The sequence below is a fragment of the Protopterus annectens genome, chromosome 2.part1 (assembly GCF_019279795.1).
Source record: "Protopterus annectens isolate FY-2018-M chromosome 2.part1, PAN1.0, whole genome shotgun sequence".
Taxonomy (NCBI): domain Eukaryota; kingdom Metazoa; phylum Chordata; order Ceratodontiformes; family Protopteridae; genus Protopterus; species Protopterus annectens.
Genome location: NC_056729.1, coordinates 1,690,765,248 through 1,690,783,678, shown reverse-complemented (window position 1 = coordinate 1,690,783,678; position 18,431 = coordinate 1,690,765,248). Strand labels below are relative to the sequence as shown.

At 40.4% G+C, this 18,431-nt stretch overlaps 1 protein-coding gene across 2 annotated transcripts in view; it reads right to left on the bottom strand.

The window, feature by feature from the left end:
- Positions 1 to 18,431, bottom strand: part of PIK3CD (phosphatidylinositol-4,5-bisphosphate 3-kinase catalytic subunit delta) — a 912,023-nt gene that overhangs the window by 294,538 nt on the left and 599,054 nt on the right. For both annotated transcript variants that reach the window (XM_044063126.1, XR_006363658.1), the window contains exons 9-11: positions 13,681 to 13,773; positions 12,471 to 12,692; positions 5,279 to 5,375 (exon numbers count right to left, since the gene is read on the bottom strand). In XM_044063126.1, the coding sequence (XP_043919061.1) occupies positions 5,279 to 5,375; positions 12,471 to 12,692; positions 13,681 to 13,773 (412 nt within the window). The remainder of the gene's footprint in view (positions 1 to 5,278; positions 5,376 to 12,470; positions 12,693 to 13,680; positions 13,774 to 18,431) is intronic.

Genomic DNA, 18,431 nt, shown 5'->3' with positions numbered 1-18,431 from the left:
CTCTCCTGGACTTCTTCATTCCACCACCAGGTTTCCTTGTCCTCCTTCCTCTTTCCAGATGCCACACCAAGCACCTTTCTAGCCATCTCTCTTACTAGCTCTGCTGTAGTTACCCAGCTATTCGGTAACTCTTCACTGCCACCCAGTGCCTGTCTTAACTCTTCCCTGAACATCACCTCACAATTACCATTTTTCAATTTCCACCATTTGATCCTTGGTGCTGCCCTCACACTCATCATCCTCTTCTTGATCACCAATGTCATCCTACAAACCACCATCCTATGCTGCCTAACTACACTTTCCCCTGCCACCATTTTACAGTCTCCAATCTCATTCAGACTGGCTCTTCTACGTAAGATATAATCCACCTGTGTGCATCTTCCTCCACTCTTGTATGTCACCCTATGCTCCTCCCTCTTGTTAAAATACACACCGTCACATTAATGAAAGAGAAAAAAAATGGCAATCTGAACATCATTTTGAATAGGATGAAAATACTGGGTTTTCTTTGACTGAAGCCTAAAAAAAAAAAAAAAAAAAAATTAAAAAGGAGTAGGAATGAGGTTTGGGGTATGACATACCAAGGGGTGTGTGCAGTCTAGCTGAAATGGGGGCACCAGCCATATCAGATGGCTCTGCAAGACCTTAACTCTTGCTTTCTGCTACTGCCATGCAAAAGGCACATTCTAGAAGACAAATTCTCAGTAGAAACAAGGACCCCCCCTGTGTCACCCACTCCAGTTGGCTAATGAATTGGAGACTGCAGCAAGCTTTTTCATGGCGGGATAAAAGGTTTTTGAAATTGAAACCACTACAGTATGGTAAGGTACTGTTCTAGTGGAAAGAAACAGTTGATGTAAAATATTTTAACTATCGTATTGTTGTTTATTCATAGCAGGGACTGTACATAGGGAGAAAAAGGACAGAGAAGCTGAGCATTTAATAACATAATCCCATTTTTGCCCTTTAAAAACAAAATGTTAAGAATGCAAAGCTAGGATCCCTTAGTGTGTGTGTGTGTGTGTGTGTGTGTGTGTGTGTGTGTGTGTGTGTGTGTGTGTGTCTGTGTGTGTGTGTGTGTGTGTGTGTGTGTGTGTGTGTGTGTGTGTGTGTGTGTGTGTGTGTGTGTGTCTGTGTGTCTGTGTGTGTGTGTGTCTGTGTGTGTCTGTGTGTGTGTGTGTGTGTGTGTGTGTGTGTGTGTGTGTGTGTGTGTGTGTGTGTGTGTGTGTGTGTGTTTGTGTGTGTGTGTGTGTGTCTGTGTGTGTGTGTGTGTGTGTGTGTGTGTGTGTGTGTGTGTGTGTGTGTGTGACACTTACTTCGAGACCAGCCTTGATGAGTTGATGGGAACCCACAAATTTGTCTCAGGGGTTTCATCTTTGTCTCTCATTGATAGGGGTGACAGGTGCTGACTGAGGTTTCTTTTTGGTGATAAACTCTTGGCTAGGCTTGCAAAGGCCCCAGGGTCATTAGCCTAGTAACCTCCTTTGAACCTATGATACGTTGTCGTATCAATATTACACTAACTTTAAGGGCTGCTAAATTATAATACAATATTATACAATTTTAAGTAGGGTTCCTTACACACACACACACACACACACACACACACACACACACACACACACACACACGCACACACAGGAAAGGGGCCCTAGGTTCAAATTCTTAATCTTTTATTTTTAAAGGACAACAATGGGATTCGATTATTAAATGCTCAGCTTTTCTGGCCTCCCCCCCTATTTACAGTCCCTGTTATAAATAAACAACAATATGGAATTTAAAATATTTTAAATTGACTGTTTCTCTCCACTAGAACAGTACTTTATTGTACTGTGATGGTTTCAGTTTCAAAAAAAATGTTTATCCCACCCTGGAAAAGCTTGCTGTAGTGTCCAATTCATTGATGTCTTCAATGCCAATGAATACAGGTAGTTTTTTGGTCAAGTCCCTCCAGCTCCCTGGTCCTTCCCCTACCCATACAGAAAGTAAAGGCTAGAACAAGGAAACAGTACACGAGTCAAGTCTCCTGCTGAGAACTGTCAATCACAGCAGGTAATAGCTCAAATTACCCTTAGCACTTTGACAGTTAGGGAAGTTAGCTGTGAAGGGGGATGGGAGATGAGTCATAGTAGTACAATTCAGGCTTCATAAAAGACTGCAGTTTAGCCATTCTAAAAAGAAGCAGCAGTACAAAGCACTTTGAAAGTCTGTTCTGTGGTATTTGCACTGTTTGTGTTCTAAGCAGTTATTGAACGGCATGAAATGTTACTTAAAACTGACTGAATGACAGCAGTGTATGCATGTAAAATCAATGCATTGACAAGGGCTTTAGGAAGAAAGAGGCCTACGTGATGTATTTTTTTATAGGCAAGCACTGCATGGGATACCTAGAGGTATCAGAATCACTTTAAGATGCTAGACCCCATGAGGTCAGACTCTGAAATTATGTATAAAAATATTTAAAAACCTGTAAATAGTCACAGAGTGGTGTTAAAATGTAGGAAACACCAAACCATGATGAAATAAACATGTTTTTTTGAGTCTGTGGGTGTGGTTCTTCTTTAAAGATTTTTAGTAACAATATTTATACGGTATTTATATGTTTTTAAAATATTTATTAATGCAATACAATTTATATTAATGTAATACTATTTAAAAATTAAGTTTAAGTAGTAATTGGAGTAGTACAGTCAATGATTGTTATAAAGTTAGACAGGAACATTTTGATTGAGTATATTAGGTATAGAATCAATGTAAAAATGTTCTGCTGGTTATTATGATTACATGATTGTGCTTTAGTGAAATGTGTAGCATTGATGTACCACATTTTTTTGTATGGGACAACAGTTGTTGTGCAACAAGCAAAACAGTAAATAACTGAAGCATCCACTTTGGTGGTATAATAGCCAAAAAATTATATAACAAGAAACTTAAATTCCTAGCCTTATATAAATGTTGTCCCCTCTCAGTTCATAGGTTTATAGATAAGTACTATTCTAATTGCCTTTGTGGGCTTTAATCCTAGCTAATATCTTTCAAAGGTGAGAATCAAAAATTATACCTTGTATCTCCAAGGTAACCCCTTAACCATTAAGCCAATCCCTTCCAGTTCATTGAATTAAATTAACATAGTAAGGAACTCAAGAATTCTATTAGAAGCAACAAACATGATTATGAGCACAATATATCAACCATGAGGCTTTTTTAGGTATGCATGTAAAAATCTGCAATGATTTCAGTGCCAGTTGCACAAAGGTAGTACACTCATCTTTAGTACAGAAGGCTGTGGTCTCTATTCCCACACCAGGTAGATTAGTTGCTGACACTGCAATACACTATATGAAGGTGCTGCACTCCTGAGTGTGTTGTCTTTTGGATGAGATATTAAACTGAGGCTCCATCTGTTTGAATTGGTGGCACCTTGGGTGGATGTAAAAGATCCCATGGCACCTATTGAAAAGAAGAGGGGAAGTTCCCAGATGCTCTGGCCAAATTTCCCCTAATAGTATAAATACCACCATGAAAACAGGCTGCTTGTCTAGTGGGACTAACCTGGTCAACAAAGGATAAATAAATAAATAAAATAAAATAAAAAAAAATACCCTGCTGTGCTTATGTCATTATAAATGGTATAAGTCGCACTAACCCAGATTAATAGCTAACTAACATTTTGGTTCTATTTGACTCTAATTTTACTTCTCCTACTATACCTGAAGTCTCATCATAACAGCTCGGGCTACCCTCCCCCCATCATCAATACAAACCAAGTTTCAACTGACCATTCCAAAACAAAAAACATAAAACCTCCACTGGACAACATACTCAGCTGCTTACTGGTAAACTTGAAGCATCACCTAGGTAAATCCCTTCTAAACATCTTCAGCCAAAGTCTCTGTACGGGACATGTAACTGAAGAATGGACAGATGCCATAGTCATCACCCTCACTAATAGAAGACCTTTCGCTAACTCAGGTAATTTCTATGTGGGTCTATATTATGTGATCGAACATTTAGCTAATCGAATAACTAAACGTCGATCGCTAAATGTCGAAGACTCAAAACCACGAATGGCAGTTTCCACACAAGGAAACAATGCCATTGTCCTACCTAAAAAAAAAAAACAATAAACACAAATGAAGTGTTTGTCCCCCCCCACCCCGTAACTAAATATACCAACTCCAAGATTGCTCCACATTGAAGAAAGGGCAAAATCTGCATAATGGCCAAACAACTTGTTTCCCTAAGTGAAAACTGCCGTTCATGGTTTTGGGTCTTCGACATTTAGTGATTGACATTTAGTTATTCGACTAACTAAATATTCAATCATGTAATATAGACCCCTTCTATGTTTATATAAACTCTTTCTTTACAGTTCATGTCAGCGTATTTTTTTCTGGGTGTTTACTTCCTGTTTGGTCTAGGACAGAGCAGACGTTAAGTAAGACCATCAGACATACCTGTGCAACTCATGTGTTCACACCAATCATGTTGCAAGCTTCCGCATCTGGAACAGACACTGGCATATCCACTTCTAGTCACTGTTGCTAGTAAAAAGCTTGTTGGATGAATTACTATTCTCTCTAAACTTTTCCTTCCTCCACAGTGAAAAAGATTGCTGTTTGATGAATTATATTGGTTTCTCATCCCTTTTTGTATGAGTTCAGTTCTTCACAGTGGTTTTTCAGAGTGAAAGCTACATTTGTTCCAACAAGTTCAAATGGTATTAAAGGTAACATAGATATTCATTTCATGGTTTACCTTTACAAAGCCGAATCACAATGATGCGAATGCTCATATGAGCGACTCGTAACCACGAAAGTGAAAACAGCGACAGTTCCTAATGTTCGAAAATCAGCAAATCGAAAAGCAGATTCACTGAAATTCGAACATTAATGTCGAAAAAAAATGTAATAAGGTTTAAAGCAGGGGGGAAGCCCTCCTGTGCCCCCCACCCCCTACTTTAATATTCTAACTCCGAGATCGCACTACAGTGGGGAAAGGGACCATTTCCCGATCCCCACTATAGGGCAATCTGCCCCAAAATGCCGAATGTGCAATGAGCAAATGTCAATGTGCATTCGCTCATTGCACATTCAAACCTTTTTCCGTTCAGCGTTTGCAAACTTTGCAAACTGTCGTTCGGACAATTGGTGTTCACCCTTGTGCAATACACACAAATGAAGGTAAACCTCATTTCACATGTTATAATCACCACTAAAATTGATGCAAGCTTGCTATAGGAAAACCAAACATATTTATATTTGAAACAAGACTGTACCTGGTACCGATGGCCAAGTGTAAAGAATGCATGTTCCTGTTTTGAGCTGGTCTTTGTAGTCAAACACCATTGTGTTTGCCCAGGCTATGGGACAGTCCTGAAAGAAAATAGAGTTGACTGTTATTGGAGCAAATAATGCAGAACTGTGTTCCTTATTGTGTACATTGTGCGGGTGCTTGAATATATATTGCTGAACAGTTTAATTAATACATTTGAAGGAATAATGTGAGTTGGATGTAGGCTTTCACATGTAAAACAGTTTTTCAATAAAGTAGTGGATTTTAGTGCTACTGACTGTTGTCAGGCTATACATGTATTCTGCTCCCCACTGCAGCTCTACACAAACTCAAGCAGAGCAAATTAATGGGATAATGTACTTTGAATATGTGAGTAAGAAGCAAAGAAACTGGTAAGTCAGAAGCTGGTCTGGTGAAAACTGCATAGTTTGCATTGTACTGACCAAGAGCAGATAATGTCAGACATGGTTCATGTGCAGCTTGGATAAGTATATAGGATGGAAAGAGTTAAGAACATGAAGGGAAATTGACCAAGAAATGATTCAATGAACCTTCCCTGGGCCCCTATCTAGCAGGGTGACTGACGTGACCCCTGGGGTGAATTTCCTATCTCCCCTCCAATCGTCAAGGTTCCTTTTGAAGAGGGCCAAAGAGGTGCTCTGCTTGACATGTATGGGCAGTCTATTCCAGAGTCTTTGGAGTCCCTGGGTCAGGAACCTATCCCTCCAGCATGTTTTGTTCATTGTGATGACAAGGTTTAGATCCCTGGAGCATGTGGCTCTGAGGGTTTGGGATTTCTTTAAGTGCAGCATGTCCAACAGCTCTGGGTTTGACATGGCCTTGTATGTTAAGCAGAGATCACCTCTGAGTAGACGATATGTGACAGAGTATAGCTGGAGTTTCTTTACATGGTCAGCATAGGGCATCTGCTTTAGGCCTGTGACTCTTTTAGTGAGGTATTTCTGCGGCCTTTCCAGTTGTTGCAGATGTCTTGAGAGGTACATACCAAATGGGGCATTGTATTCTATAATGGGTCTACTGAGGAATGAGTACAGTGGGACAATGACCTCCTTTTTTCCTGGATGAAAAGTCCTTAGTTATGAGGTGTGCCACATAGAAGGATTTCCTGACTGTTGTGGTGATGTGGTTATTGAAGGTGAGATCACTGTCCACCTGTGTCCCTAAGTCTCTTATCACATTTTCAGTGTTTAGTATACTGTCACCTATGTGGTAATTCATGGGTACATGTTTTTTCCCAAAGGGGATAACTATACATTTCTTGGCATTGCGCTTGAGACAATGGCTCTGGCACCAAGCATCTGTCTCTGTAAGGCTCTTTTGTAGAATATCCACATCATTTAGGGATTCAATAATGGCTTTTAGTTTGCAGTCATCTGTGAACCTTGTTAGCCAGAGTCCCTTAGTGTTGGCCTGTACTTCAGAGAAGTAGATGCCAAACAAGAGCCGTCCCAGGACTGAACGCTGAGGTACTCTACTTGTCACTTGTCTTTAGCTGGATTTGGAGTTGGCTACTTTTACAGTGTGGGTTCTGTCAGTAAGCCAGTTGGCAACCCATTGAGTGACGTAGGGATTAATGTCCAGCTTAGTAAGTTTATCTATGATTCCAGAGTGGGGGATGGTGTTGAAGGCCTTGGCGAGGTCCAGATCGGCTGTGTGGACCGCCTTGCCTTTGTCCACAGCTCTGGAGACTGATTCGAAGAAGTCAATCAGGTTTAGGAGACAAGATCGGCCCTTCACGAACCCAAACTGGGTGGGGTCCAGTGTTTGAAGGTTGCCAATAAGTTCCATGATAATACATTTTATGGCCTTGCAGATCAGGCTCATCAGACTGATGGGGCAGTAGTTCCCAGGATCCAAGGTGGATTCCCCCTTGTGGAGTGGGATAACTGTAGCTGTGTGCCACTAAGTAGGCACAAAGCCTAAGGTGAGGCTATGATTAAACATGACACTTAGGTAAGGTGCCAGTTAATTTTGTAGATCATGTAGTACACAGCCCGGGATGTCATCTGGTCCCATGGATGCTGTATTCTTAGCTTTGGAGAGGGCGGTCTTTACCTGTGTGGCCATTATTACCAGAATTTGGCAATCTTTCAGTGTTGAGGTGGGCCCTTTAGGGGGTGAGAGGGGGTGAAGTCGGCACTGAATTAATCTGCCAAGATATTGGCAATATCCTTAGGATCAGTATATTTAGCGCCATTCTGTTGTAACTCAGAGCATATCTGAGCATTGCCATTTAGATTTTTGACATAGCTATAGAATGCCTTGTGGTTGTCTTTGGAATCTTTCGCAATTTTATTTTCGTAACTAGCTTTGGAGGATTTTATGAGGGATCTCAGCTTCTTACTGAGGCTGGTAAGGGAGTTTTTTTGCATACTGGGATTTTCCTCTTTTCTGCAACAGTTTTTTCCTTTTGTTGTAAACTTTGTTTATGGCAGGGGATCACCAGATTGCCTTCCTTTTTTTGGAGGAGAGCATCTTGGTTCTATTTGGGATGGCACGATTCATGCAGGAGTGGATGTGCTCGTACAGTGCCTTAGGGTAGGAAATAATTAGCCCTTGCAAGTCTCAAACCCAGGACCCTGCACACTATAGCCAAAGTAATTTACCACTAAGCCATTTGAGATGTTAAGTATTTGTAGGCTGCTTCTGTCTGCTAGAGACATAGGTGACATAGGTGTCAGACCAGGGAAATTTACTGATTACTCATCCACTGGTCTAAGTTACACTTGAATTGATTTAAGGAAATACTCTCTTTTACTTGGATGGAAAACATGTCCCAGAGATGAGATACTCTCTGAGACACATAGCTGTCCATGTAATGTGTCTTATTCATGTTGCAGATGAGGTTTAGGTCTCTAGATCAGGTAATTATGATGCAGTGTGGTTTGCAGATATGCAACAGGCACATCAGATAGGGATCAGTGGATACTTTGTAGACCAGGCATAAATCAGATCTCAGCAGTCTGTTGCAGACCGAGTACAGCGACAGGGCTTTGAGGTGTTCCGAGTAGGATATGTTGTTTAGGCCATGTATTCTTTTTGTAAGGAACCTCTGTGGATGTTCAGTTGTTTCATATGCCTGGTCACGTACATACCAAAGCAGTGCCATACTCCATGATTGGTGTTATAAGGGCCAAAATAGAAATCCCACACTACAAAGGAGTGCTGTTCTCCATGATTGGTATTATAAGGGCTGAAATGGAAATCCCATACTACAAAGGAGTGCTACACTCCATGATTGGTGTTATAAGGGCCAAAATGGAAATCCCATACTACAAAGGAGTGCTGTACTCCATGACTGGTGTTATAATGGCCAAAATGGAAATCCCATACTACAAAGGAGTGCTGTACTCCATGACTGGTGTTATAATGGCCAAAATGGAAATCCCATACTACAAAGGAGTGCTGTACTCCATGAGTGGTGTTATAAGGGCCGAAATGGACATGATTGGTGTTATAAGGGCCGAAATGGAAATCCCACACTACAAGTTCACTTTTCTTCACATGAATGTTATCAGTGTGAAATTACTCCCTTTTGCCTGTGTCATGTTCTCCCATTGCCAGTGCTTCATCTGCTTAGGACGTTTAATTCCAAGGTGAAATCTAAGCCCAATATAATAGGCCATCTGGCACTGACTAGAAGTTGTTAGGACATCAAGTACTACAGATTTTTGATCTGACTGCCAACTTTTTTCTGATATCCTGATGAATCCTGTAAAATAACTCTTGTAAACCTTCCTTAAAGATTCCCATTTTCTATCCAACTGCTTCCTAGTTTGATCTTTAACATCTTTATTTCTTTTTCATTTACCTCCTCCCCGATTCTTTCCTTTCTCTAAGCTTCACAATGGCTGTCTTATCTCCTTGTTTCTCTCCCAGAACTTGACTTTATATGATTTAATCTTCTCTAGTACCATCCATTTGAATTTATCCCAAGCTAGCATAAGTCCTTTCCCAGTGTTAATACTCTCTGCATTTATTTCCTTAATAACTCACTACACCATTTCCTAAAGGAAAATTGTTTTACGTAATACATATGGAACCCCCACAATGCTTTTCTAATATAACAGAATTTGAGTTATTAATTTATAAGACTATGGACATGATCTGATATAGTTTCAGGTGACTTTCAAAAACTTGAGTTAGATAACTGTTTTACCTGGAAGTATGAACGCCATCCAGACTTGCTGGTGTATGACTCTTTCCAGATTAAAAAGTGAGCTCTGGTTGATAGACCCACTAAGGTTTATAGCTAGATACTAGGCATGCAGTCCTAGGAGATCATTAAAGAGCCTCGCCTCGTTTCCCAATTGCCCCATACTGCTAAAAGGTTAAGTGACTTGCCCAAGGTTGCACAGTAGGCAAAGGGAATCAAACCCATACCTCAGGAAGCACCTTGTTAACAGCTCTTAGGCTTAATCACCTGTGGTAACTGCCATCCCTAGTTATTTTTATAGATTTGTTAAATAAGTAAGCCAATTAGACTCTCAGACTTGCGTTGCACATTTTGTCTGTTTGTAACAGTATTCCAGTCTCCCAGACAAATTATCACCTCAACACAAAATTGTAGGATTGAAACCAAAACTTCCCTGAACTATTTGGGAACTTATGCAGACAGTGATCTAACTTTTGACCAACATGTGTCCATTGTTGTAAGAACATCCTTCCATATTGCACAGCTTATAAACAAAAGGATTCCGTCTAGATTAAGGGATGTTATTGCCTCCCCCCTTACTCAGCCCTTATTAGGCCAATCATTGAATATAATGCTCCCTTTAGGTTTGTAAAGGCTCCAGGGCCATTAGCCTAGTACACACCTATGAACCTGTGTATCTGTCCAGGGACATGCAACAACTGGAACACCCACAGAGATGCCTTACTAAAAGTATACAAGACCTAAACAACATGTCCTATGTGGACTGACTCAAAGCCCTGTCAATATACTCAGTATCCTACAGACTGCTAAGAGGTGACTTCTGTCTGGCACATAAGGTATCCTCTGACCCATTACTACTGGAGTTACTGCCCATCAGCAAGTTAAATGGCATTAGAAATACTCAGTCTAAGAATCTAAACCCCTTCTGCAACATCAATAGAAAGGTTTGCAGGAACACATATATTTCACAGTGGATACCACTGCTGTGGAACAGACTACCCATCCACATAAATCAAAGTTTATACCTGTCAATTTTCAAGCATATCTTAGATTTATGGATGGGAAACACAAAATGTACCCCAGGACTGCCCCCTGTACTATAAATGGACACAGACAGCTCCTAAATGCTTTATCCCATGCATGGGTCTCTTCAAAGTATCTATGGTATGATCCCAGTTATTTTTATTAGGGATAATGTATAATTATTGACCATGGGATGGTAATGCCAATCTGTAACCAAATGGGTTTGGTTATTTTGAGCACAAAAAGGAAATCTGGCTAGGCTTAAAATGGCCCGCAAGAGCAGCTAGCGAAATACTTACCTATGAACCTATAAGACAATAGAAGCAAAAAGGACAGTTATACTGTATATGACGACAAAGGGTGGCATGCGATCATACCTAGATTTTATAAATAGATAGATTGGTACTAAGCTAATGGCCTTGCAAGCAATTTTAAGCCTAGTCAATTATCCCTTGTGAGACTCAAACTCTGCACCTTGGGTTTGCAAGGCAAATACCTTAACCATTAGGCCACCCTCTCGAATATACAAAATGGAAATGGCTCGAACCATGAATGACTATATGCAAGGCATATGCTCTAATCATTACGTTATTGCACTTATATGCTGCTTGTGACTATACAAAAGGCTAGTAACTAGATCAGAAGATACATTTCAGGTGTGGTTATAGTATCTGGCTGTTCCCTTTCCTGATTTTAAGAGACAGCCTTGAGAAAGACTTACCAAGTTCTGCTAATACTTAGAAGACAACTAAGAAGTCACAAGTGAACCAACAGCAGTTATGCAAGGAAGCCCCTCCATACATATTTGCCTGTTTTTAGGTACAACCCTGGAGCACACTCTTTTTAAATGATTTGGTTGGACTCACACCTCACAAATGGAAATGAAGAGAACCCAACCCAGGTCAAAGCCTATTGGTGTAGAGATGAAGCCCTGAGTATGACACAAGCAACCCGTGTTTCACTGGTGATATGGGCAATGGGGGATGGGTCAGAGAAGATGGGCTTAAGTGACTAATGCTGTCCATTCATTCTCAGGGAGACAGAGGTTGTTTGGTCTTCCACACTGCTCTCACCTCTTGAAGACTAGGTGAACATATGTGAAAGAGTCCAGGAATGCCTGTAGTGGTAGCTGCATATGTACACACCTGAGCTGGGGGAGGTGGGTATACACAGGAACATGCAGTCCCCTCTCCAAGCCAGGCAGCTATCACGAATTAAGTAGCGACGTACAGGAAGGGAAGGTTAAGGCACTCCCTAGGACCTACTGTCTGACTTGCTCCCTTCTACCTCACTCTCACTGGAAGGGGACAGGTGAGCTGATTAGTGTTAACAGGTACAAATGGGCAGGAGGGCTCTCACCTAGCCCAGAGATGCCTGGCTCTCATCCCCAGGAAACAAAAGGGACAACTGGGTGCAGATAAGGAAGACAATGGCAGTCTGAGGAAGTCAAGTGTGGGGGAACCTTGTTGGCAGTTTATATTATTTGCTCTCTGTGTTAATATGTTTGATATATAAACAATACCTGCATGAATCGATGAGAGGACTGGATAGATAAGCCTCAAAGAAACATTATAAGCAGCTGGCATCTGCAATCTCAGAGTGAACTGGTAGTATTAATGTTTCCAGCTGTACAGGTATAATTTGTAACATGCAATGTAACTAACACATTAGGTAAATGCACTTTACAGAAATAAAAATAGCAAATACGTTTATTTTCTGCTCAGTTGACATTTGTAATGACATAATTAATGTTTTGGCAAGTTAATATAATGAACAAACAAAAGTGCAGCTTGGGCAACATTGATATATAGAGTCAGCAAACCAAAGCAAAGTAAACGGTTTTATTAATTGCTACTTTTCCTCTGTGGGTCTCACTGAATTTGAGTCCAAACCCAATAGTTTCTGCTACCACAGTCACTTACCATTCATTTTCACTGCTAAAACACTACAGATAACATAAACCATGCCAACTTACAGCCTTTTTTGATTTTTTCTTTGTAGAGCGGGATTTCTTAACTTTTTCAACCACAACGTACAAAGCAAAACAGAGGCGTGCCATACGGGGTATATCGCAGAAACTGATGTCGAATTCCAGTTTCTGATTCCATACAGGTTCTGATGACAAATTGACCTCTGAACTTGATACTGTTTTACAAAGCTGTTCACTGCCAAAAAACAGTCCTGCTGTGACAACCAGCTGGAAAAAAAGAAAATGTTTTGACTGTAAACATCTCATCGTAAAGGATAACATAGAATATGCAAGATTAACAAGCTAGATGCTTTTCTTTTAACTTGAAATGTTTTGTTATTTCAGGTCTCACTTTGGCACAGTAATTTACTATTCTTTCAAATACCAGATCTTAATTTCCTAATTGTTTAATTGGACTAATTTATTCTCTTGTTGTTTTCCTTTACCTGCTCACTAAGGTAGTTAGTCCTGTTATGTAATGTTACTTCTTTCCTGTTAACCATACATGACACATGCCAACTCATGTGCAAATGCAGCAGTAAGTGTAGAGGTCCGCCCTTGTCTGCCCGTGTCCTGCTTACATTACTGGGAGGAGTGCAACTGAAGGTGAGAAGCTTACAGTGAACACGACATGGCAGGGACTAAAGCACAGTGTCACTGTTCCTTTTGCATGAACCATGAAAGGATACTTATTTTATCTACACCTCTAGCAGGAAACTGATAGCAGGTACCCATTTGGCAAGTCAAGACTACTACACAGAACATACCCAACTGCTTAATTAATTAATTAATTAATTAATTTATTTAACATTTGTTTACCAGGAAAGTCCTACTGGGACAGAGTCCATTTAGCGTGGAGGCCCAGGGAGAGGCACTCCAGATATATGTCTTTGGAATGTGGGGGTAAGCTGGAGCACCCGGAGGAACCCACAGGAACACAGGGAGGACATGCCGACTCTGCACAGAAGGCACCGGCACCCCTGCCAAGAATTGAACTGGAGAACCTCTTGCTGTGAGGCGACAACGCTAACTACTACACCACTGCACTGCCCCATTCATTAAAGGGATAAGTCATCTGAGATTCATTTCAGCCACAAAGGCAAGAGTCAATATAGCATGTTTGTGGATAAACTCAGTGCAGCCAATCTTTTGGAAGGTGGGAGGAAACTGAAGTACATAGAGAAAATCCATGCAGAGATTTTTTAGCTGTACATACCTTGAGTTCACATTTCAGCTCCAACATAGCATCAGAGTCCAAAGTAGATTTTGTTAGGAGTCCTTTCATGTTTTCCATCTTTTCAAAATTTAGCTGAAAAAAAATCAGACAACAGGATTTTAATTCAGTGGTACTCCTTGTAAGAAATGCTTAGCTTTAGTTAGACTCATAAGTAGAAAAGAAAAAAAAAGCATGAGGCAATGAGGCATCCAGTTTTAATAATAAAAATAATACCCAGTTGTAGGCTCACTAGACACAAGGTCCCTTTTCAAGAGCAACCTGGGAGCAATGTTTGGCTAAGTGACTTGCTCAAAGTCACACGGTAGGCAAACGAGGGTTGTGTGAGTAAGTATGAATTTATTTTCACATTTTTACTGACAATGAGCTACACAACCCACGGTGGTGGTGCTGCGGTAGCATTGTCGCCTCACAGTAAGACGCTGTCTAGTTCGATTCTCAGCTAGAGCGTCTTCTGCATGGAGACATGCGTGAATGGGCGTACCTTCATTGAAGGTTATGCGTCAGGCCTGGCAAGCCGGTACGTAAAAATCAACTGCCAGTCATTAGCGGACCGGATTTCCGCTGTGGCGACCCCTAACCGGGAAAACCAGAAAGACACAAACAAACTGACAATGAGCTACACGTCCTTTCAGTGTAAAGCAGAAATTGGTGCACAAGTTAAGAACAAGTGTTTACTTGAGATATACATTACTGATCCACAGGGTCTATATCACATTGTTGAATTCTCACCATGTCGAATGGCTAAAATGTCGAAAGTGCCTTTCATCAAAACTGTTTTTGTGGGGGGTGGGCTGCGCCCCCACACCCCTGCTAATTATATATGCCAACTCCAAGATCGCACTACAGTGAGGAAAGGGCAAATTTTCTGATCCTCACTTTACCGCAATTCCACAAGAACAGTTTAGATGAACGGTGCTTTCGACATTTTAGCCATTCGACATTGTCATAATTCGACAATGTGATAGGAACCCGATCCACATGTACATTTCTCAAACTCTGGCTGGGAACATTGTCTGGTTAAGTGACTTGATCAAAGTCACACTAATAAAAGGGAGACCAAAGGAATCAAACCCTGGACTCTAAATGATCTGTTTGTGTAACATACAGGATAGTGCATGGGAATTCAGGCACATGAACACTTTAAGTAATAAAAGATGTTTTTTATAATCATATTAGTCTTTAATTTGCTTATATTTTCTGTATTTGGACAGAAAATTAAATCATGTTGTTTTAACTAATCGTAACATTTGTGCCTATGGAATATATATAGCATAAAGCCTTGACTGCACCCCAGATGACCTGTGTCACACTAGTGGCATGGGTGTTGGAGGGACAGTGCGTGGATGGCAGTGAGTGTCTGACACTGGCTTACCCTCTAGGATAGTGGGAGGCAGCATGAACAGCCCTACAAGCCCTGCGCTATAGTTTTTTGTCACTTAGTTGGGAGGTCACATATGTGCAAAAGCGTGTATTCACCTTCTAAAGGTAGCCATAGTGGAGCTTGCAAGGCTGCTGTGAGTGGGCAGATAGGACAGAACACAGGGTATGCAGACTGACCTAGTCTCTAACACCCAGGTCTTGCCTCCATCAGATAACAAAGGGGGTGCAGGACTCTCACCACCATGGTAGTGTAATGAATGGGTCAACTAGATGCAGGAAATGGTGCCACTCAGCCGATCTTTTGGACACTTAAAAAATAGATTTGTATCCAAGGAGGAAAAATACCATCAGCTATAACCTTAATGCTCTATTATCTGAAGTGAGCATAAAAGACCAAACATGTAAGCATAATGCAGTTTGTATCTGAAATTTAAGGGGGTGCTTAATATAGACTGTAGACGTTTTAATTGTTGCACTCTTAGCATCTTGTAAGAGGAGGTACTGCATATGTATGAATGGAGATCACTGAGAAAAGTACCTCCTTCGGTGATAAAACTTTAGTTAATAAAGAGTTCCTTCAAGCACCTGATATTACTTTGTAGGTGAATGGTCTTAGTCATACATTCCTGTAGATAAGCCTGTACTGGTGAACAAGAAAACAAATACATCTGACTCAGATGGAGGAACAGAAATTTTTTTGTGATAAAGAAATGAATGTATTCCTTAAACACATGCTATGTAACTGCTTTTAACCCTCTTGAAACATTTGACCTAATCCTTCTTATTTAATCTTCCTTTCCCCTCAGTATCTTACCCCACAGCACTGTTATGTTTGTGTCTTTCGGCTTTTCCCGGTTAGGGGTCACCACAGCGGAACTCCGGTCCGCTAATGATTGGCAGTAGAGTTTTACGTGCCTGTTATCCTCATGCTAAATTACAGTATAGAAAAGTCACACCTACAGTATTATTTATACACTTTCCTGTACTTCTGAAAATATACAATACTTTATCACTCATATTTAACTTTCATTTAAGAGATTAAAAGATAACTATATTTTTTAAATTATGTATTGTTATATTGTTTTTTAGCTATTGTATTTTAAGCTTATACTCATCATATTGTAAGTTTTTAAGATGCTGAAAATGTTAATTTATTATCACTTGGCTTTGATCATGGCTGAAAAGGGTCCTTGGGCCAGCCATCCAACTTTTTATTTATCTGTTTATAGTTTGTTCACTGGATTAGTCCCATTAGGTGTACGGCCTATTTTCAAGGTGGCTCCAAGTTTGTATTCATATTGGTTAGTGGAGATTTCATAAAGACTGCAGTGAAATGTACCTTTTGTTTGTTAAAGGAGGAAAGGCTCTTGATGTTGCAGTGACATAGCAGAGGTTACTGAGTTGGTGAGAATGCTGAATAGGCACTATTCTGTGAGCCTGGAGATTCCAGACTTACCAACTGTCCCTGTTTGTGAGGGACAGTCCCTCTTTGGGCAGTTCTGTCTGTAGGAAAAAAAACTAAAAAAAATTGCAAATGTCCTGAGAATTTAGGACAAAAAATAGTTCATAAGTTTTCTTTTATAGTTGCATAAAACAGTTATTTTGCATCTGAAACACTTAATTTTTTATATGAAATAACATAAACAACACTGGCCGTGGGTATGTTTTATCTTGCAAAAATGTCACCTTTCTACAAAACTGTCTGACTTTGGGAATCTGAATGGGTGGCAACCATAGAAGATTCATGAAGTTACTAGTTGCAAATGTTACTGTTTAGCACATTAAAGGTCTGGATACAGAGTACTGCTGCATGTGGTTGGGAAAATGAAACAAAAGACGGTATTGCAGTAGAGAAATGCTTCAGTCTGGATGAAAATAGCTAGGGAGAGACTTTTGTTGAGAAAGAAATTGTTTGGATATAAGTATAGGAGTTATAAAACCTCCTGATGTGCTAGGTGAGAATGAGTGGCAACAGGGTTTGGCAAAGGAGCACAAGGAGAAAGAAGAAGTGTGACAGGTTGTTAGAGGCACTGATAGACAAGAACCACATATTCATATGCCATCACTGTTGCTGAATGTGAAAGTGCATCGACACATGGAAACAAAATGGAGACCAGCTGTGAGCATAAATATGAAGGTTGTAATAAACAGGTACATGCTTTTAGGTAAATTAGTTGTACCTATGGGTTTTAAAGCTGCAGAAAACCATTCTCAAATTCAGTTATGGACGGAAAGGTTTGGGACTTTAAACATTTGTAAGCCTGAAAGAAAAGAAAAAAAAAGTTTGTTCCCATGAAATGACTGTGAACTTACAATTGTAAATGCAATGAGTAAGAAAAAAATAAATGCACAGCTTTGAACTGATGAAATTACAGAGCCTGAAATTAAAGATTTTTTAAAGGCTTATGTATGAATGTTGAAGCTATCCATAAAGTTTTTGGTAAAAGACACTTGTGGACTGGAATGTGAGTTCTGGATATGACTCTGAATATTGTGTATAATAATAAAAAACATATTCCACATGCAATAATTATGAACTGAAAAAAGGGAACAGCAAAGGTGAGTTACTTCTGCACAGATAAAAGACACTCCATGAGTAAAGGGGATCAGCCAAGGTGAGTTACTTCTGCACAGATAAAAGACACTCCATGAGTAAAGGGGATCAGCCAAGGTGAGTTACTCCTGCACAGATAAAAGACATTCCATGAGTAAAGGGGATCAGCCAAGGTGAGTTACTTCTGCACAGATAAAAGACACAGCATGAGTAAAGGGGATCAGCCAAGGTGAGTTACTTCTGCACAGATAAGACACTCCATGAGTAAAGGGGATCAGCCAAGGTGAGTTACTTCTGCAGAGATAAAAGACACTCCATGAGTAAAGGGGATCAGCCAAGGTGAGTTACTTCTGCACAGATAAAAGACACTCCATGAGTAAAGGGGATCAGCAAAGGTGAGTTACTTCTGCACAGATAAAAGACACTCCATGAGTAAAGGGGATCAGCCAAGGTGAGTTACTTCTGCACAGATAAAAGACACTGCATGAGTAAAGGGGATCGGCCAAGGTGAGTTACTTCTGCACAGATAAGACACTCCATGAGAAAAGGGGATCAGCCAAGGTGAGTTACTTCTGCATCGATAAAAGACACTCCATGAGTAAAGGGGATCAACCAAGGTGAGTTACTTCTGCACAGATAAAAGACACTCCATGAGTAAAGGGGATCAGCCAAGGTGAGTTACTTCTGCACAGATAAAAGACACTCCATGAGTAAAGGGGATCAGCCAAGGTGAGTTACTTCTGCACAGATAAAAGACACTGCATGAGTAAAGGGGATCAGCCAAGGTGAGTTACTT